Consider the following 20,192-nt stretch of genomic DNA (forward strand, 5'->3'; position numbering starts at 1 on the left):
ATCCTGCAAACCAAACAGAAAGAAAAACACACAACCCACAAATATGACCCATACTGGGTTCATAACAGTATTAATATAATATCTGCATTAATATAATCACTGCATTAATATAATCTCTGTATTAATATAATCACTGTATTAATATAATATGTGCATTAATATAATCACTATATTAATATAATATCTGTATTAATATAATATCTGCATTAATATAATCACTGTATTAATATAATCTCTGTATTAATATAATCACTGTATTAATATAATATGTGCATTAATATAATCACTACATTAATATAATATCTGTATTAATATAATCACTGCATTAATATAATCTCTGTATTAATATAATCACTGTATTAATATAATATGTGCATTAATATAATCACTATATTAATATAATATCTGTATTAATATAATATCTGCATTAATATAATCACTGTATTAATATAATCTCTGTATTAATATAATCACTGTATTAATATAATATGTGCATTAATATAATCACTATATTAATATAATATCTGTATTAATATAATATCTGCATTAATATAATCACTGTATTAATATAATATCTGTATTAATATAATCACTGCATTAATATAATCTCTGCATTAATATAATCTCTGTATTAATATAATCACTGTATTAATATAATATCTGTATTAATATAATCACTGCATTAATATAATCTCTGCATTAATATAATCACTGTATTAATATAATATCTGTATTAATATAATCACTGCATTAATATAATCTCTGCATTAATATAATCACTGTATTAATATAATATCTGCATTAATATAATCACTGTATTAATATAATATCTGTATTAATATAATCACTGCATTAATATAATCTCTGCATTAATATAATCTCTGTATTAATATAATCACTGCATTAATATAATCTCTGTATTAATATAATCACTGTATTAATATAATATGTGCATTAATATAATCACTATATTAATATAATATCTGTATTAATATAATATCTGCATTAATATAATCACTGTATTAATATAATCTCTGTATTAATATAATCACTGTATTAATATAATATGTGCATTAATATAATCACTGTATTAATATAATATCTGTATTGTCACGGCCGGCTCGCAAGCCGCGACAAAGAAGGAGACAACACGTTGGATATTGCTCAAAAGAATAACATTTATTACAATAAGAATAATTAAATGAGACGGAGACGGAAAATAAACAAACAACGGACTCCAAGACACAAATGGCACGAGAATGGGAGAGCGCGCCCCGTCACAGCTGAAGGGAACTGCTTTTAATTGCCGGCATCAGCTCCAACACAGGTGTAACTCCTTAGTCAATAATGACGTCACTCACTCTAACTCCATCCTGCAAACCAAACAGAAAGAAAAACACACAACCCACAAATATGACCCATACTGGGTTCATAACAGTATTAATATAATATCTGCATTAATATAATCACTGCATTAATATAATCTCTGTATTAATATAATCACTGTATTAATATAATATGTGCATTAATATAATCACTATATTAATATAATATCTGTATTAATATAATATCTGCATTAATATAATCACTGTATTAATATAATATCTGTATTAATATAATCACTGCATTAATATAATCACTGCATTAATATAATCACTGCATTAATATAATCACTGCATTAATATAATCACTGCATTAATATAATATCTGTATTAATATAATCACTGCATTAATATAATCACTGCATTAATATAATCTCTATATTAATATAATCTCTGCATTCATATAATCACTGCATTAATACAATCTCTGCATTAATACAATCACTGCATTAATATAATCTCTGTATTAATATAATATATGTATTAATATAATCTCTGTATTAATATAATCACTGCATTAATATAATCACTGCATTAATATAATATATGTATTAATATAATCTCTGTATTAATATAATCACTGCATTAATATAATCTCTGTATTAATATAATCACTGAATTAATATAATATCTGTATTAATATAATCTCTGTATTAATATAATCACTGCATTAATTTAATATGTGCATTAATATAATCACTATATTAATATAATATCTGTATTAATATAATATCTGTATTAATATAATATCTGTATTAATATAATCACTGCATTAATATAATATGTGTATTAATATAATCTCTGTATTAATATAATCACTGCATTAATATAATATGTGCATTCATATAATCACTATATTAATATAATATCTGTATTAATATAATATCTGCATTAATCACTGCATTAATATAATCACTGCATTAATATAATCACTATATTAATATAATCTCTGTATTAATATAATCTCTGCATTAATATAATCACTGCATTAATATAATATCTGTATTAATATAATATCTGTATTAATATAATATCTGTATTAATATAATCACTGCATTAATATAATATGTGTATTAATATAATCTCTGTATTAATATAATCACTGCATTAATATAATATGTGCTTTAATATAATCACTATATTAATATAATATCTGTATTAATATAATATCTGTATTAATATAATATCTGTATTAATATAATCACTGCATTAATATAATATGTGTATTAATATAATCTCTGTATTAATATAATCACTGCATTAATATAATATGTGCATTCATATAATCACTATATTAATATAATATCTGTATTAATATAATATCTGCATTAATATAATCACTGCATTAATATAATCTCTGCATTAATATAATCACTGCATTAATATAATCTCTGTATTAATATAATTACTGAATTAATATAATGTCTTTTTTAATATAATCACTGCATTAATGTAATATGTGCATTAATATAATCACTATATTAATATAATATCTGTATTAATATAATATCTGCATTGATATAATCACTGCATTAATATAATCTCTGCATTAATATAATCACTGCATTAATATAATCACTGCATTAATATAATCTCTGTATTAATATAATCACTGCATTAATATAATCTCTGCATTAATATAATCACTGCATTAATATAATCACTGTATTAATATAATCACTGTATTAATATAATCACTGCATTAATATAATCACTGCATTAATATAATCTCTGCATTAATATAATCACTGAATTAATATAATCTCTGTATTAATATAATCACTGCATTAATATAATCTCTGCATTAATATAACCACTGCATTAATATAATATCTGTATTAATATAATCTTTGTATTACTATAATCTCTGTATTAATATAACCACTGCATTAATATAATCTCTGTATTAATATAATCTCTGTATTAATATAATCACTGCATTAATATAATATCTGTATTAATATAATCTCTGTATTAATATAATCTCTGTATTAATATAATCACTGCATTAATATAATCTCTGCATTAATATAATCACTGCATTAATATAATCTCTGCATTAATCTCTGTATTAATATAATCTCTTCTGTTTCCAGGATTCATCATTGTTGCAGTCTTACCAGTGTTCACAACAGTGACGAGATATAATTGGGACGGTACATGTGGTCAACGAATGGGCTGTGAGTGTTTTATGAGTTATGATCCTATGACTCATATGACACAAATAACATCATAATGTGATCAATCTATAATTCATAAATGCTTGTGTCATTATGAATGTCTTATCCTTACATATTTGGAATTAAATGAGAGTAGAAATACAGAATAATAATCTGTGTTCAGTCGTTTTGAACATTTATGCGATGTTTTATATATAATGTTTAATGTATGTTTTTATTCAGTCAGTGTCAAACACAGGTACACAGTTTTTAAACTCATATTAAACATGTTTTTCAGGTTCACCTTCGGTCAGGAGATCAGTGTATTTAATGCTCATGTTATTAGTCAATGTTGTACTGGTGTATTTCTACATCACAGCTCTGGAGAATGAGAAGGGTATGATTATATACATGTGAAACATCTTCCTGCTATATGTGTGTGAGTTGATGAACACTGTTAGTGATGAAGCTGATGTGTGTTGATGTTCAGATCGTGTCGGATGGGTGTGTGTGATCGTGTTTCTTCAGTTACTCTGGACAGTGATGAACCTCACAACATCATTTAAATGGGGTACCGTATTAATATTAATCATCATCTCTGATCACCTTCATCTCCAGCTCTCGTTTATTCTCCTCATTCTCTTCTGTTCTTCTCTTCTGGAGAGATCGAGTCTCTACTCTGTGAAAACTATCGGCATTTTAATGATAAAGACTGTTAATAGTAATTTACTATACAGTGAAAAACGTCTCGGTTACGAATGTAACCCTTGTTCCCTGAGTAGGGAACGGAGACGTTACGTCGAATGACGACGAAATGGGGTTTCGCTTAGAAAGCCTATCAACTTCGAGTATTACAAAACGAGCCAATGGCAAAGAAATGCCATGGGTCTGCGGAATTTGCATAGCGTAACTCCGCCCCACCTCATGGGTATAAAAGGAGGACGCCGGCAATAAGAAGATATGTTTCTTCGCTGAGGAGCCGAGATTGAACTCAGGCAATTCCCGCGGTACAGCAGAGGTGGCAGGGAGACGTAACATCTCCGTTCCTTACTCAGGGAACGAGGGTTACATTCGTAACAGAGACGCTCCCTTTCGTAGTCACTTCGAGTTACGTCGAATGACGACGAAATCGGGTTCCCAGTCTAATCACGCCACTCGGCTGTCTTCCAGTGCCCTGCTTAAGTCTGAGATCCCTGTTATGAGACTAGCACGGACGAAGGACTCCTACTTAACACAGGATGGAATACCAAGGTACACTGGGAAGCATATCTCAGTGGAAATATGCAATCAGTGCCAGCCCGAAGGGGGTGGACTTAAGAATACACATATGACCCGGAGGGATGCATATGGAAACATAGGGGTGTCCAGCCCGCAGGGTAGAATATTTCAACCCCAGGAGTGGCAAGGTGGCTTGCCAGGGGAAGACACATGCTCAGAGAGGCTTACAGTGGAAATACACATATGGGGGTCACCGGAGGGGAACCATGCACACGGAGGCACCTAGCCGATGCGAAAGCTGCCGCAGGCATAGACTCTGGCGTTGACGTCAACAGTGCTGGAGGAACTCAGGGCTTGCGGGGAAGCTCACCTGAGGAAAATATCGCACGTATCCAGTCCGTGGAGTGGAATGGCAAGCAAGCGAAGACACCTGAGCGGGTCCAGTTACTGGCTAGTTGAAGTGAGTACACGAGAGGACACAGGCACTACTCGGAGATTATAGAATCTCGCGAATGTGTTGGGTGTCGCCCAGCCTGCATCTCTGCAGATGTCTGTTAGCGAGGCGCCATGCGCTAGAGCCCAAGAGGAAGCCACACTCCGGGTGAAGTGTGCCTTCACACCAAGGGGGCACGGTCGACCTTGCTGCTGGTATGCCAAAGCAATGGCGTCCACTATCCAGTGAGACAACCTTTGCTTGGAGAGATCCTTTCCCTTCAGCTTCCCACCATAACCGACAAAGAGCTGGTCTGAGGTCTTGAAACATTGCGTTCTGTCTACGTAAGCACGGAGGGCGCGTACTGGACAGAGCAGTGCCAGTTGGGTCCGCCTCCTCCAGGGGCAGCGCTTGCAGGTTCACCACCTGATATCGAAAGGGAGAGGTGGGAACGTTGGGCACATATCCAGGCCGAGGTCTCAGGATCACGTGAGAATAGGCCGGCCCGAATTCCAGGCACGCTTCGTCAACGGAAAATGCGTGCAGGTCCACTACTCTCTTAATGGAGGCCAATGCAACCAGGAGCGCTGTCTTAACTGACAGGAACTTAAGCTCCACTGATTGCAGAGGCTCAAATGGAGCACTCTGCGGGGCAGTTAAAACCACTGAGAACCAAGTGGGGACGAGAGGAGGACGAGGAGGATTCAGTGTCCTCGCTCCTCACAGGAACCTGATGATCAGGTCGTGCTTTCCCATGGACTTACCCTCAACTGCGTCGTGATGTGCGGCGATAGCGGGAACATACACTTTCAGGGCGGAGGGAGACAGCCCTTGCTCCAACCCTTCTTGCAGGAAGGAAAGCATGACACTGATCGAGCATTTTCTGGGGTCTTCTCGGTGAGAAGAGAACCAGTTGACGAAGAGGTTCCACTTCAACGCATAGGCATGTCTCGTGGACGATGCTCTAGCGGAAGTGATGGTAGCCACCACCTCAGGTGGTAGGGTACTCAAATCTACCTCGTCGCATCCAGGAGCCACACGTGGAGGTTCCAAAGATCGGGAGGAGGGTGCCATAGAGTGCCCAGTCTCTGAGAAAGAAGGTCCTTCCTCAGAGGAATTGGCCAGGGAGGTGCTGTCGCGAGGAGTACAAGTTCAGAGAACCAGGTCCGGGTGGGCCAATGAGTCGCAACCAAAATGACCTGCTCCTCGTCCTCCCTGATCTTGGACAGGGTCTGTACAAGAAGGCTCACTGGGGGAAACGCATACTTGCGGAGGCCCCGCGGCCAGCTGTGCACCAGTGCATCCGTGCCGAGCGTGCCCTCGGTCAGGGAGGTAAAACAGGTCGTAATGGGACGAGTCGTGGGAGGCAAACAGATCTATCTGTGCATCGCCAAACTGATCCCAAATCAGCTGAACCGACTGGGGATGGAGTCACCATTCTCCAGAAAGAAGCTGAAACCGTGAGAGCTCGTCGGACGCACAATTCAGAACCCCCGGAATGTAAATGGCTCAAAGCGACCTCAGATGCTTCTGACTCCATAAGAGGAGGTGGCGGGCGAATTGCGACATACGGCGGGAGTCGTAGACCACCTTGACGGTTGATGTACGCTACTGTTGCGGTATTGTCTGATCGGGTTGTACGTGCTGGTTCTTGAACAGCGCATGGAAGCGGTGCAGAGCGAGACGTACTGCCAGCAACTCAAGGCAATTGACATGCCAAAGGCGCTGGGGTCCTGTCAAGGAGCCCGCGGCAGCATGTCCATTGCACATGGCGCCCCAGCCCGTGGTGGAGGCATCTGTTGAGACAACTACATGCCTGGAAACTCGATCTAAGGGCACTCCGGCCCTAAGAAAAGTGAGGTTCGACCACAGGGTGAAGGTCTGACGGCAGGTCGGAGTAACTAGTACTCGGAACGTGCCTTGTTGCCATGCCCACCTTGGGACTCGATCGCGAAGCCAGAGTTGAAGTGGTCTCATATGAAGCAAACCGAGCTGCGTTGCCGCGGCTGCGGATGCCATATGCCTCAGGAGCCTCTGAAAGTATTTCAGTGGAACCACACTCTTGCCGTCAAATTGTCTCAGGCAAGTCAGCAGTGACTGCGCACGCTCGCTCGTAAGCTGTGCGCACATGGCAACCGAGTCGATGTCCATACCGAGAAATGAGAACCTCTGCACGGGGCAAAGTTTGCTCTTCTCCCAGTTGAACCGAAGGCTCAAACGGGCTAGGTGCCAGAGCACAAGGTCCCTGTGTTTGCAAACCTGGTCTCGAGAGTGAGCTAGGATCAGCCAGTCGTTGAGATAGTTCAGGATGCGAACCCCGTGTTGCCGTAGCGGAACAAGGGCTGCCTCGACGACCTTCGTGAAGACCGAGGAGACAGGGCTAACCCGAATGGGCTGCACACACTGTAAAATGCATTTGGCCGTGAGCATCTTGAACGGAAGCCTGTGAAGGGAACGGTTCAAGACGCGCAGGTCCAGGATTGGCCGTAACCCACCGGTTTTCTTCGGTACAATGAAGTACGGGCTGTTGAAGGCTGTAGAAGGCCAGGCTCCCAAAGACTGTACCAGGGGAGTCATACGAACCACCGACGTACCGCCGGAGGGGCAGCGAAGCGGAACGACTGACCCAGACAGGGGAGGCACAATGTCCCGACGTGGGGGTACAGTCATTGACCGCATCCTGACAGAGGAGACAAGGGAAGGACCAGTGTTCCATGGGGGTCTGCTCTGCCAGGGGTCTGGCGACAGAGGGGGACGAGAGCGGCGAGGGTCTTAAGCGCCGCGCACTGTCGTCCGCGCCCTCTGGGAGCTCAGGGAGTGGAGAACAAAAGATTCTCCTTCGGCCCTCCACCGGGGAAAGGAGAGAGCCCGCTACTCTCTCCTGGAAAGAACTGGGAGCCATCTCTGAGCAGCCTGTCTCAGGAGCGCCACTTGGCCTGGCGTTTAGCGGGGCGAGGCGCTCCTGAGACCGGCTGGGATGCCTTCCTGCGACCACCTCCACGGCGCGGCCCGGGAGGCTGCTGCTGCTGGGGCCGAGCGGGAGGGCGGGAGCCACAGGAGGGAGACCTCCGCGGCAGGCAGACTGAGGCATCTGTGCCGACGGCTGGGTAGAGGCAGCAGCGGGCCGTCGGGGCAGAATGTGTTTGATTGCCTCAGTCTGCTTCTGAGCGGTTGAGAACTGCTGGGCAAAGACCTCAGCCGCACCACCGAAAAGGCCGGCCTGGGATATGGGAGCATTGAGCAGCTTGGTTAGCTCAGCGTCTCTCATATCAGCCAGGTCTAGCCAGAGGTGACGCTCCTGGACCACATTATTGGACATAACCTGGCACAGGGAGCGTGCAGTCACCTTCGTCGCTCGGAGAGCAAGGTCGGTGGTGGCACGCAGCTCATCAAAGAGCCCTGGGTCAGTCCTACCCTTGTGCATGTCCATGAGCATCCGTGCCTAATAAACCTGCAGGATGGTCATGGCATGCAAAGAGGCGGCAGCCTGTCCCGCAGCTCTATAGGACTTTGCGACAAGAGTCGGCGAAAACCTACAGGCTTTGGAAGGGTGCTTTGGGTCGCCACGGGGGAAGCGCTCTGAGGACACAAATGCATCGCAACAGAACGTTCCACCTGGGGAACCCTAGTGTACCCATAAGCCGCGGCCTCATCAAGGGGTGGAAAAGCGGAGAAGGTCGCCAAGCGATCGAGGGAAGACAGTGGTGTCTTACAGGACCTTGTGACCTCGTGACCTCGTCATGCACCTCAGGAAAGAGAGGTATTGGGGGCGGACGCTGATGGGAAGCAGCGCCCGCGGCACCCACAAACCAATCGTCCAACCGTGAGCGCTCAGGACAGGGTGGAGGAATGCACTCTATCCCAATGCTCGCGGCTGCCCGAGAAAGCAAGGTTGTCATTTCGGGATCCAACTCGGACAATGCTGGCATACCAGACGGCGGCAGCACATCCGAGTCGTCATCTCCTGATGACTCGAGCCCGCCTTGTGATGCAGCGACGGACATGGCATCGTCATCTGGGGGACCGAATGAAACGCGCGGGATCCCAGAGGACGATCCCGCGCGTTCATTCGGTACACTCACGGCTTGCGGCACGCAAGAGGGGGGTGTGGGCCGAGGAACAATAGTCGGCGCTTTGTTCCACACCGTCACCCTCTGGTCACCCTGGCCACCAGCCGAAGTACCACCTCGCGAGGAGGGTGTGGATGAGGGGACTCTCGCTCGAGTGAGCTCATTGAGTCTCGACCGCAGTGCCGCGATGGTCATGTTCTCACAATGAGAACATGAAGCATCCACAAAAGCTGCTTTAGCGTGATCAAAGCCCAGACACACAAAGCAGCTATTGTGCCCATCAGATGACGAAACCACCCGACCGCATCTTTCACTGTTTTATCGGAAAGCTGTATTGCGCGTGCAACTCAAATAGAGAGGAAATAAACCCCGCAGGTGCTGAAGCGACCAGGGAGAAACACACGACTGGCAATCACTGCACAGATCAGCAGGAAATCTGAATCTCGCTGGAATTCTCCGTCACACCAACACCTGGAGAGTAGCTCGTCTCGAAGAGTGAAAACTCAGAATGGCTTGTGGAGTGAAGAATACACTTGGCTCCGAAGCGAAAACATATCTGCATATTGCCGGCGTCCTCCTTTTATACCCACGAGGTGGGGCGGATTTACGCTATGCAAATTCCGCAGACCCATGGCATTTCTTTGCCATTGGCTCGTTTTGTAATACTCGAAGTTGATAGGCTTTCTAAGCGAAACCCCATTTCGTCGTCATTCGACGTAACTCGAAGTGACTACTCAGGGAACTGTTTATTTTCTTATACGTTATGTACATTAGGCCTTTATGTTGCATCTTATGTTGTTGATGTTAACTGCAATATTTCAGTGTGTGTGTGTGTGTGTGTGTGTGTGTGTGTGTGTGTGTGTGTGTGTGTGTGTGTGTGTGTGTGTGTGTGTGCGTGCGTGTGTGTGTGTGTGTGTGTGTGTGTGTGTGTGTGTGTGTGTGTGTGTGTGTGTGTGTGCGTGTGTGTGTGTGAGAGAGAGTGAATGACACAGTACAGCTTCTATATTAATATTCACTTCATCAGCTTGTGATGAACTTTGAACTTGTGTTTTTATGGTATTTTAGTACTTCAGTTTCTGGAATATTAACATTACACCAGTTAATAAAATACAGCTTTTTACTGTACATTTAAGTTTAAGTTAAATCTATACATTTAGACAGTATCTACTCCTAGAGCTTTAAAGCTACAAACACCAAATTCTCTCACTCCTTTTTTACTCTGTATTGGCTCTTTTATAACTGATCGGACTTACAGTTTTCCAAAAAATCATAGAAATCCCATACGCTTTCAAAAAAAAAAATGTTAAAGCATAAACTCCAATAGAGAATTTAAGTTTCATCCACTATGTATCTGTCACTGGCAAGCCTAAATCAAGCTAGTAAACATGCTAAAACATGTTAGCACAATGTTAATTCATGCTAACAGCATGCTAAATAATGTTAGCTACATTATACTTCATGCTAAATCATGCTAGCAAACATGGTAATTTGTGCTAATTAATGTTAACATCATCCTAAATCACGCTAGCAACATGGTAATTCATGGTAACAACATGTTAAAACATGTTAGCGAAATTCTAATTCATGTTAACAACATCTTAAACCATGCTAGCAACATGGTGAATAATGCTAAATCATGCTAGCAACATGATGAAACATGATATCATCCTGCTAATTCATGCTAACACCATGCTAAAACATGTTAGCACAATGTTAATTAATGCTAACAGCATGTTAAATAATTTTAGCTACATGGTAATTCATGTTAAATCATGCTAGCAACATGGTAATTAATGCTAACAACATGTTAAAACATGTTAGCAAAATGCTAATTCATGTTAACAACATCCTAAATCATGCTAGCAACATGGTAATTCATGTTAAATCATGCTAACAACATGGTTGATAATGGTAAATCATGCTGCAACATGATAAACCATGTTAGCAAGATGTTATTTCATGTTAAATCATGCTAAAATGTGCTAACGATGTGGTAAATTATGTTAGAAATGTGTTCCCTGCTGTCCCAAACGTCAATTTCAACAATTCAATTCAAACTTTAAGCTTGTCAAATATATTTCCAACTTTCAGACAACATTTTTTTCAAGCCAACTTTAAAGTTTGTTTACTCATTTTACTCATCTAGTTCACTATAATGTTTCCTCAATCAAGAACAAATGTGTGTCTGAAAAAATAGGGTGTGTTTGTGTATGAATATTGTATATTACTGCCATGTTTTGTTCAAGTTTTATCAATGAATGATGAAAACTGTAGTATTATCTCTAATGGTGAAGGTATGAAACTGTATTATTTCCTCTAATGGTGAAGATATGAAACTGTATTATGGTATGTTCCAGATCTTCTCCGTGTTGTTCCTGTGTATGTGTTTGGATCAGTCGGTGTAGTTTTACTGAACGCTTTTGCTCTGATGACTGAACTGATACTGAAAACAGGCGAGAACACTTCAACATCACTTGCATTACATAATTACAGTAATATATCTGCATATGAAACATGAGCTTTCTGGTAAAACACACACATTATATTGTTCTTCTCATCCTCAGTTAATGGTGAAGGTGCCGTTGGAGATATGAGGATCATCGTCTTTTCCTCTGAATTCATCTTCACTTTATTTCTCATGATTTTACTGGTATTTGAACCCTGTGAGTATAACCTCAACTTAAAGACTATTACATTAATACATTCACTTCAGGTGTTTTGGTGCCTCTCGTATTTATTTAAGGGATTTTCATTTATAAACATTTGTGACCAATAATCTGTCTTTAGGATGCGTCACTTTCAGGGAATAAATGCTGAGTTTTGTGTTGTGATGATTGATGAATCTCACACGTGTGTTTATTGTGTTTGAACTGTTTATTTTATTTTTCTTTGTTAAACCAGGCTTCATCTATTATACAGTCTGAAGTGTTTTGAATCTGAATAATCCTGTAAATCTCTTTTCCTCCTCCGTCTCTGAACTCACAGGGATCAAACCGTGTCTACAGTCATGTCAGGTTAGTATCAAACTTAATGTGAATTAGACTTTATTAATTCAGCTGCGGTTTCACTTCATGTTAAAGGTGCAGTCAGTGATTTTATATTCATGTTTACTGGCGCGTATGAGACTGAAGTCTTTATACAGACACACATTAGCCAAGAGAGAAATAAAACTGATTCTTCCCGACTCTACATCATTTATATCAGATTTCTGAAATTCTTTAAATGTGGACAGAATGACTGACTGCACCTTTAAATAACTGTGTAAAAAAACATTATTGAAGATCTGTGTGTATTAATGCATTAGTGTAGATCTGTGTGTGTATTAATGCAGAGTGTAGATCTGTGTGTGTATTAATGCAGTGTAGATCTGTGTGTATTAATGCATTAGTGTAGATCTGTGTGTGTATTAATGCCGAGTGTAGATCTGTGTGTGTATTAATACATTAGTGTAGATCTGTGTGTGTATTAATGCATTAGTGAAGATCTGTGTGTGTAGTAATGCATTAGTGAAGATCTGTGTGTGTATTAATGCATTAGTGTAGATCTGTGTGTGTATTAATGCATTAGTGTAGATCTGTGTGTGTATTAATGCATTAGTGAAGATCTGTGTGTGTAGTAATGCATTAGTGAAGATCTGTGTGTGTATTAATACATTAGTGTAGATCTGTGTGTGTATTAATACATTAGTGTAGATCTGTGTGTGTATTAATGCATTAGTGAAGATCTGTGTGTGTAGTAATGCATTAGTGAAGATCTGTGTGTGTATTAATGCATTAGTGTAGATCTGTGTGTGTAGTAATGCATTAGTGTAGATCTGTGTGTGTATTAATGCATTAGTGTAGATCTCATTAGTGTAGATCTGTGTGTGTAGTAATGCATTAGTGTAGATCTGTGTGTAGTAATGCATAGTGTAGATCTGTGTGTGTATTAATGCATTAGTGTAGATCTGTGTGTGTATTAATGCATTAGTGTAGATCTGTGTGTGTATTAATGCATTAGTGTAGATCTGTGTGTGTAGTAATGCATTAGTGTAGATATCATTAGTGTAGATCTGTGTGTGTAGTAATGCATTAGTGTAGATCTGTGTGTAGTAATGCATAGTGTAGATCTGTGTGTGTATTAATGCATTAGTGTAGATCTGTGTGTGTATTAATGCATTAGTGTAGATCTGTGTGTGTATTAATGCATTAGTGTAGATCTGTGTGTATTGATGCATTAGTGTAGATCTGTGTGTGTATTAATGTAGAGTGTAGATCTGTGTGTGTATTAATGTAGTGTAGATCTGTGTGTGTATTAATGCATTAGTGTAGATCTGTGTGTGTATTAATGAATTAGTGTAGATCTGTGTGTATTGATGCATTAGTGTAGATCTGTGTGTGTATTAATGTAGAGTGTAGATCTGTGTGTGTATTAATGTAGTGTAGATCTGTGTGTATTAATGCATTAGTGTAGATCTGTGTGTGTATTAATGCATTAGTGAAGATCTGTGTATATTAATGCATTAGTGTAGATCTGTGTGTGTATTAATGCATTAGTTAAGATCTGTGTGTAAATGAAGTGTCTTGTCTTGAACACAGAAGGCAATAAAGTCTCGTCGACCTCGAGCCGCTGGATCTCAGAATCAGGAATCTCAGGTTAGCGTCAGAATCATTGTGGATTTGAACACTTTTCTCCAGAGATGTTGTGTAGATCATCAGTGTTTCTCAATCCTGCTCCTGGAGAACATCAGCACTTTCCTTTATTTCACACAAAACACTTCAGATAATTGAGTCTGTCATGCCTGTAATATCAGTAATACCCCATCCTAATCCCCTGCTCTGGCGCAAACTGGGTTTGAATCGTCATTTCCTTCAACTTAGAAACAGCAAATGCTTCTATGTGGTAAAACTGTGAAGTGTTTTCTGAGGATTGAGAAACACTGCTGTCATTCTGTTGAAAATACATGTTTAAACCTGTTTTATTGTGAACACAGAATGCAGCAGGTCCTGATGAAACTGGATCAAACCAGATCCAGATGCAGATCCAAAACCAGATCCAGAACCAGAACCCAGCAGGATCTCATGAGATGAAGCCTCTACTGAAGGAAGATCAGGACACTAGTAGGAGTAAATCTCAGCTGGATTCAGTGGTGTCACAAACATAATCAACAGTCAGAGAAAAACACTCCTGAGAAACTTCTGACTGATTTAAGAGCTCAATCTCATTCTGCATTCGTTATTGAGACCGTTTTTTCTAATGTACGTTTCTTTGGTTTTGTAAATAGCTGTAAATATATGCAGGATGTTTAACTGTCATTGCACTTGTTTGTATTCATGTAATGATTTGATTGTATAACTAATTCTGAAAACCAACTTAAACAGTACAGATTAAACTTGATCATAAACTACATTAAGATCATTAACAGAGAGAGAAATCAGTGTTATATTTAACTTTGACCGGATGGATTGAGGATTGAGTCTCAGGATCACAGTTTAGGATCATGAATACTTTATAAATTAATAAAATGTAAGATATCATAATTTTTAACATAAATCATTTCTATGGTCATCCGTTACATCTGTCTGTGTGTTTGTCATATATTTAAACCAAAGAGATGTATTAGAAAGAGCTTGTGGGCAAATCTCGTAACTATATTCCAGAAGAGCCACGAACAGTCGGAGTGTATCTGCTTATTTACCATGCAAGGGTGAATAAAGAACTGGGAGAAAAATGTCTGTATGTGTCCAAATGATGCAGTAGCTCAAAATGTTGTATGCACGACATAGTATTAAAAGCTTTTATAATAACTGATTGTCATTGCTGGATCTGGATAACATAAAACTAATAACATAACCCATATAAGCAAAGAGTCAGTGGATGAGAGTCTGTTTCACAGAAAGATGGCTTGACATGAGCGTGAGAAAATGACAGATTTCCTTTTTTGCTGGAAAACACGTTTAAACTCTTTCTCTGAAATACTGCATCAGAATCAGAATCAGAAAGAGCTTTATTGCCAAGTGTGCTTGCACACACAAGGAATTTGTTTTGGTACTGAGGCTTCCAGTGGACATATACAAATACAACATGAAACATAATACTACAAATTATAAGAATAAAAAATATAAATATAAATATATGAGAATAAAAGTATCACAGTTGGGTTTAGTCAGAATAGACATTTTCAGATTTACAGATTATGAACATATTTACAGTGTTTTGAATATTATAAATAAATAGTTGTAAGATATTGCACTAAACAGTGGGAGTATTGCACTTAAAGGCATATGCCTTGGGAGGAGTTTTTAACTGTTCAGGAGGGAAATGGCCTGTGGGAAGAAACTGTTCCTGTGCCGAGATGTTCTTGTGGCCAGTGATCTGAGTCTCCGTCTTGACGGTAACAGTTCAAACAGGTGGTGTCCAGGGTGAGTGGAGTCTGTGATGATTTTACCTGCTCTCTTCCTCACTCTGGAAGAGTACAGGTCCTGGAGGTTTGGCAGGGGGGCACCAATAATCCTCTCCGCAGTCCGGACTGTCCGTTGTAGTCTCCTGATGTCTGATTTGGTAGCTGAACCAAACCAGACAGTGATGGAAGCGCACAAGACAGACTCAATGACGGCTGAGTAGAACTGAATCAGCAGCTCCTGTGGCAAGTTGAACTTCCTCAGCTGGCGAAGGAAGTACAGTCTCTGCTGGGCCTTTTTCACAGTGGAGTCAATGTGATTATCCCACTTCAGGTCCTGAGAGATGATAGTGCCCAGGAACCTGAATGACTCCACTGCTTCCACAGTGCTGTTCATGATGGTGAGTGGGGGGAGTGCTGGGCTGTTCCTCCTGAAGTCCACGATCATCTCCACTGTTTTGAGCGTGTTCAGCTCAAGGTTGTTATAACTGCACCAGACAGCCAGCTGTTCAACCTCCAGTCTGTAAGCAGACTCGTCACCGTTTCGGATGAGACCGATGACAGTGGTGTCGTCTGCAAATTTCAGGAGCTTGACAGTGGGGTCTTTAGAAGTGCAGTCATTAGTGTACAGGGAGAAGAGCAGTGGGGAGAGAACGCACCCTTGGGGAGCACCAGTGCTGGTGGTGAGAGTCCTGGATGTGTGTTTCCCCAGTCTCACTCGCTGCTGCCGGTCCGTCAGGAAGCTGGAGATCCACTGACAGATCGAGGATGGCATGGAGAGCTGAGTCAGTATGGCTGTGAGAAGACCAGGCATGATGGTATTGAAGGCCGAACTGAAGTCCACAAAGAGGATCCTTGCATAAGTCCCTGGTCTGTCGAGATGTTGCAGGATATAATGCAGTCCCATGTTGACTGCATCATCCACAGACCTGTTTGCTCTGTAAGCAAACTAAAAGGGATCCAGCAGGGGTCCAGTGATGTCCTTCAGGAGGGCCAGCACCAGTCTTTCAAACGACTTCATGACCACAGACGTGAGAGCGACAGGTCTGTAGTCATTAAGTCCAGTGATTTTGGGTTTTTTGGGGACAGGAATGATAGTGGAGCATTTGAAGCAGCAGGGAACTTCACACTGCTCCAATGATCTATTGAAGATCTGCGTGAAGACCGGGGCCAGTTGGTCAGCGCAGGCTTTTAAACAAGCAGATGAGATGCCGTCTGGGCCTGAGGCTTTCCTAGTCTTCTGTTTTTTGAAGACTCTGCTCACGTCCTCCACACAGACCTTAAGCTCAGGTTGGATGGCAGGAGGGGGGAGTAATGGGAGAGCAGGAGGTGATGGTGAATGTGTGAAGTGCAGATCAGACCGGGTGTGTGGTGTGAATGAGGGCTTTTCAAACCGGCAGTAAAATGAATTTAAATCGTCAGCCAGGTGTTGATTGTCCACAGATCGGGGGGATGGTGACTTGTAGTTGGTGATGTTCCTCAGGCCATTCCAGACTGATGATGGGTCGTTGGATGAAAACTGTTTTTTCAGTTTATCAGAGTAGCTTCTTTTAGCAACTCTGATCTCCTTTGTCAGTCTGTTTCTGGCCTGATTATACAAGATTTTATCCCCACTTCTGTAAGCATCCTCTTTGGCATGACGAAGGTGTTTGAGTTTCCCAGTAAACCATGGTTTATCATTAGTGAATGATAAGAATGTCCTGGTAGGAAGCAATGTATCCTCACAGAAACTTATATAAGATGTTACAGTATCTGTGAGCTCATCCAGATCGTTGGTAGCAGCTTCAAAAACAGTCCAATCAGTGCAATCAAAGCAGGCCTGTAGATCCTGCTCTGCTTCATTAGTCCATCTTTTTACAGTCCTTATTACAGGTTTAGCTGATTTCAGTTTCTGCCTGTAGGTCGGTATGAGATGAACCAGAGAGCTCTAAAGCTGCCTGTGAGACGGAGTGATACGCATTTCTTATTGTGGTGTAACAGTGGTCCAGTATATTACTGTCTCTGGTGGGACATGTAACGTGCTGTCTGTATTTTGGTAGTTCACAGGAAAGATTTGCTTTGTTATAATCCGCAAGAATGATTAAAAGAGAGTCTGGGTACCTTTGTTCTGTTTCAGATATTTGTTCAGCCAGCTGTTGTAGCGCCGCGCTCACGCACGCGTCTGGAGGGATGTAAACATTTACGAGAATGAAAGAGGAAAATTCCCGAGGCGAGTAGAAGGGTTTACAGTTTATGAAATGTGCCTCTAAATTAGGAGAGCACATCTTCTTCAGTGTTGTTACATCTGAACACCAACTTTCGTTAATGTAGAAACACAATCCACCACCTCTCGTTTTCCCCGTTAGCTCCGCGATGCGATCCGCTTGGAACAGCTGGAAGCCCGGCAGATGTATTGTGTTGTCCGGTATGGCTTCACTCAGCCAGGTTTCAGTGAAGCACAAAGCAGCAGAGTTTAAAAAATCCTTGTTGGTGCAGGTGAGGAGAAGAAGTTCATCCGTTTTGTTAGGAAGGGATCGGAGATTCGCGAGATGAATACTGGGAAGTGAAGTGCGGAGGCTGCGCTCGCGGAGTTTAACCAGCGCGCCGGCTCGCTTCCCGCGTTTGCGTCTGAACGCGCGTTTGAACAACACCGCTGCCCCTCCGAAGAGAATGTCCAGCAAAACGTCAGAATAATCAAAAACTGTAGAAAAGGTTTCTGGTGTGTGTTTCCTAATGGCCAGTAGTTCGTCTTTGGTGAAACTGATAGGAAAAGAATGACTAAACGCAGAACAAACGAACAAAAACAACACAATAGCTGGAGAGCTCCACACCGAGGCATCCATCCACGGCGCCATCTTGAATGATATAATCATTCAAGATGATCATGTTGGGGGTTTTGTCAGGAAACAGCCTGAGCGAACAGCAGCTTTCACTTTCACTTTCAGTCGCTTTCTAGTAAAACCCATCACAACACTGAGCATGTGTGTTCATACACTCATTGCACACACACACAAGCTGATGCTTCATACACTTATTACACACACACACACGATCTGATCCTTCACACACTTATTACACACACACATGAGAAACACTCAATACTTTCACTAGTCACTCTATAGAAGCAGTCGAGCTGAAGAAGCCAGACATGCTGAAATAGTGAAATAACGGCTCTCTGTGTTGGAGTTTAGAGCTCGTTATTTGTACCTTACTGTCTAAACACACTTTAAAACACTAGGCATTATGTATTTCCTGACTTTAGTGAATGTCAACATTTGTGAGATTTAGTCAGCCGAATCGGTTTTCTTAGAAGAGTTTTTTTTAATAATGAGGTAAAAGGGCGTGTTGTCACTAGTATTATTATTTGTAAGCGTCATACCTATTAATTAAACATACATTTTAGACACCTTCTCAGACAGCAACACAGTGTCGGCCAAGATCCGGCCCACATCTGGTAGGCATTGAATCCACATGTACCAGATTTGGCCCGGATCTGGGCAGACACTATGTAACCTATATGCTGATTGACTTTTTCAGTTTGCATTAGAATATGGGCAATTAAAAATGGAAAAATTAACATGCTTGCATTTAAGTATTAGAATTGATTTAGCTTTCAGATAAATCTCTATTACTGGGTTTGTGCTTTGTCTGTCACCAGTTATTCAACAAAATTGACAATTAACAATTTTTAAAGGTGCAGTGTGTAATATTTAGAAAGATAATATACATAACTATGTTTTCAGTGGTGTATAAAGACCTTACATAATGAACCATCATGTTTTTATTACCTTACAATGATTACCTTCTATCTACACACACCGCGGTTTCCCTTACATTGAAGTCGCCCTAAACCGACACACTGATCTAACAGAGCACTTCGTCACTATATTGTTCTTCTTCAGTGGTGTTTTTAGAGGCAGCTTGCGTCTTCGCTACGTTGAATATGCATTAAGTAGTAGTAGTAGTAGTAGTAGTCAAAGTAGTAGTCAAAGTAGTAGTAGTAGTAGTAGTAGTAGTAGACGTAGTGGTAGTAGTAGTAGCAGCAGCAGTAGAAGTAGTAGTAGACGTAGTGGTAGTAGTAGTAGTCGAAGTAGTAGTAGTAGTAGACGTAGTGGTAGTAGTAGTAGTAGTAGTCGAAGTAGTAGTAGTAGTAGACGTAGTGGTAGTAGTAGTAGTAGTAGACGTAGTGGTAGTAGTAGTAGTCGAAGTAGTAGTAGTAGTAGACGTAGTGGTAGTAGTAGTAGTCGAAGTAGTAGTAGTAGTAGACGTAGTGGTAGTAGTAGTAGTAGTAGTAGTCGAAGTAGTAGTAGAAGTAGTGGTAGTAGTAGTAGACGTAGTGGTAGTAGTAGTAGTAGTAGTAGTAGCAGCAGAAGTAGTAGTAGACGTAGTGGTAGTAGTAGTAGTCGAAGTAGAAGTAGTAGTAGACGTAGTGGTAGTAGTAGTAGTCGAAGTAGTAGTAGTAGTAGACGTAGTGGTAGTAGTAGTAGTCGAAGTAGTAGTAGTAGTAGTAGTAGACGTAGTGGTAGTAGTAGTAGTCGAAGTAGTAGTAGTAGTAGTAGACGTAGTGGTAGT

General features: G+C 40.7%; 3 protein-coding genes across 11 annotated transcripts in view; 2 read left to right on the forward strand and 1 right to left on the reverse strand.

Moving 5' to 3' along the window:
* Positions 1–15,048, forward strand: part of LOC143714437 (uncharacterized) — a 50,061-nt gene extending 35,013 nt beyond the window's left edge. For all 4 annotated transcript variants that reach the window (XM_077205636.1, XM_077205635.1, XM_077205637.1 and 1 more), the window contains 8 exons: positions 3,479–3,562; positions 3,840–3,938; positions 4,032–4,112; positions 11,620–11,715; positions 11,827–11,925; positions 12,248–12,276; positions 13,840–13,896; positions 14,235–15,048. In XM_077205636.1, the coding sequence (XP_077061751.1) occupies positions 3,479–3,562; positions 3,840–3,938; positions 4,032–4,112; positions 11,620–11,715; positions 11,827–11,925; positions 12,248–12,276; positions 13,840–13,896; positions 14,235–14,405 (716 nt within the window). In that variant the 3' untranslated portion in view covers positions 14,406–15,048. The remainder of the gene's footprint in view (positions 1–3,478; positions 3,563–3,839; positions 3,939–4,031; positions 4,113–11,619; positions 11,716–11,826; positions 11,926–12,247; positions 12,277–13,839; positions 13,897–14,234) is intronic.
* LOC143714418 (uncharacterized) overlaps positions 1–20,192 on the forward strand; it is a 703,153-nt gene that overhangs the window by 220,808 nt on the left and 462,153 nt on the right. The window lies entirely within an intron of this gene.
* The window catches only part of LOC143714414 (uncharacterized), a 1,189,624-nt gene that overhangs the window by 156,201 nt on the left and 1,013,231 nt on the right, over positions 1–20,192 (reverse strand). The window lies entirely within an intron of this gene.

Source organism: Siphateles boraxobius, unplaced genomic scaffold, assembly GCF_051911475.1.
Source record: "Siphateles boraxobius isolate OS27281-9 unplaced genomic scaffold, OSU_SipBor_1 54, whole genome shotgun sequence".
Classification (NCBI taxonomy): Eukaryota; Metazoa; Chordata; class Actinopteri; order Cypriniformes; family Leuciscidae; genus Siphateles; species Siphateles boraxobius.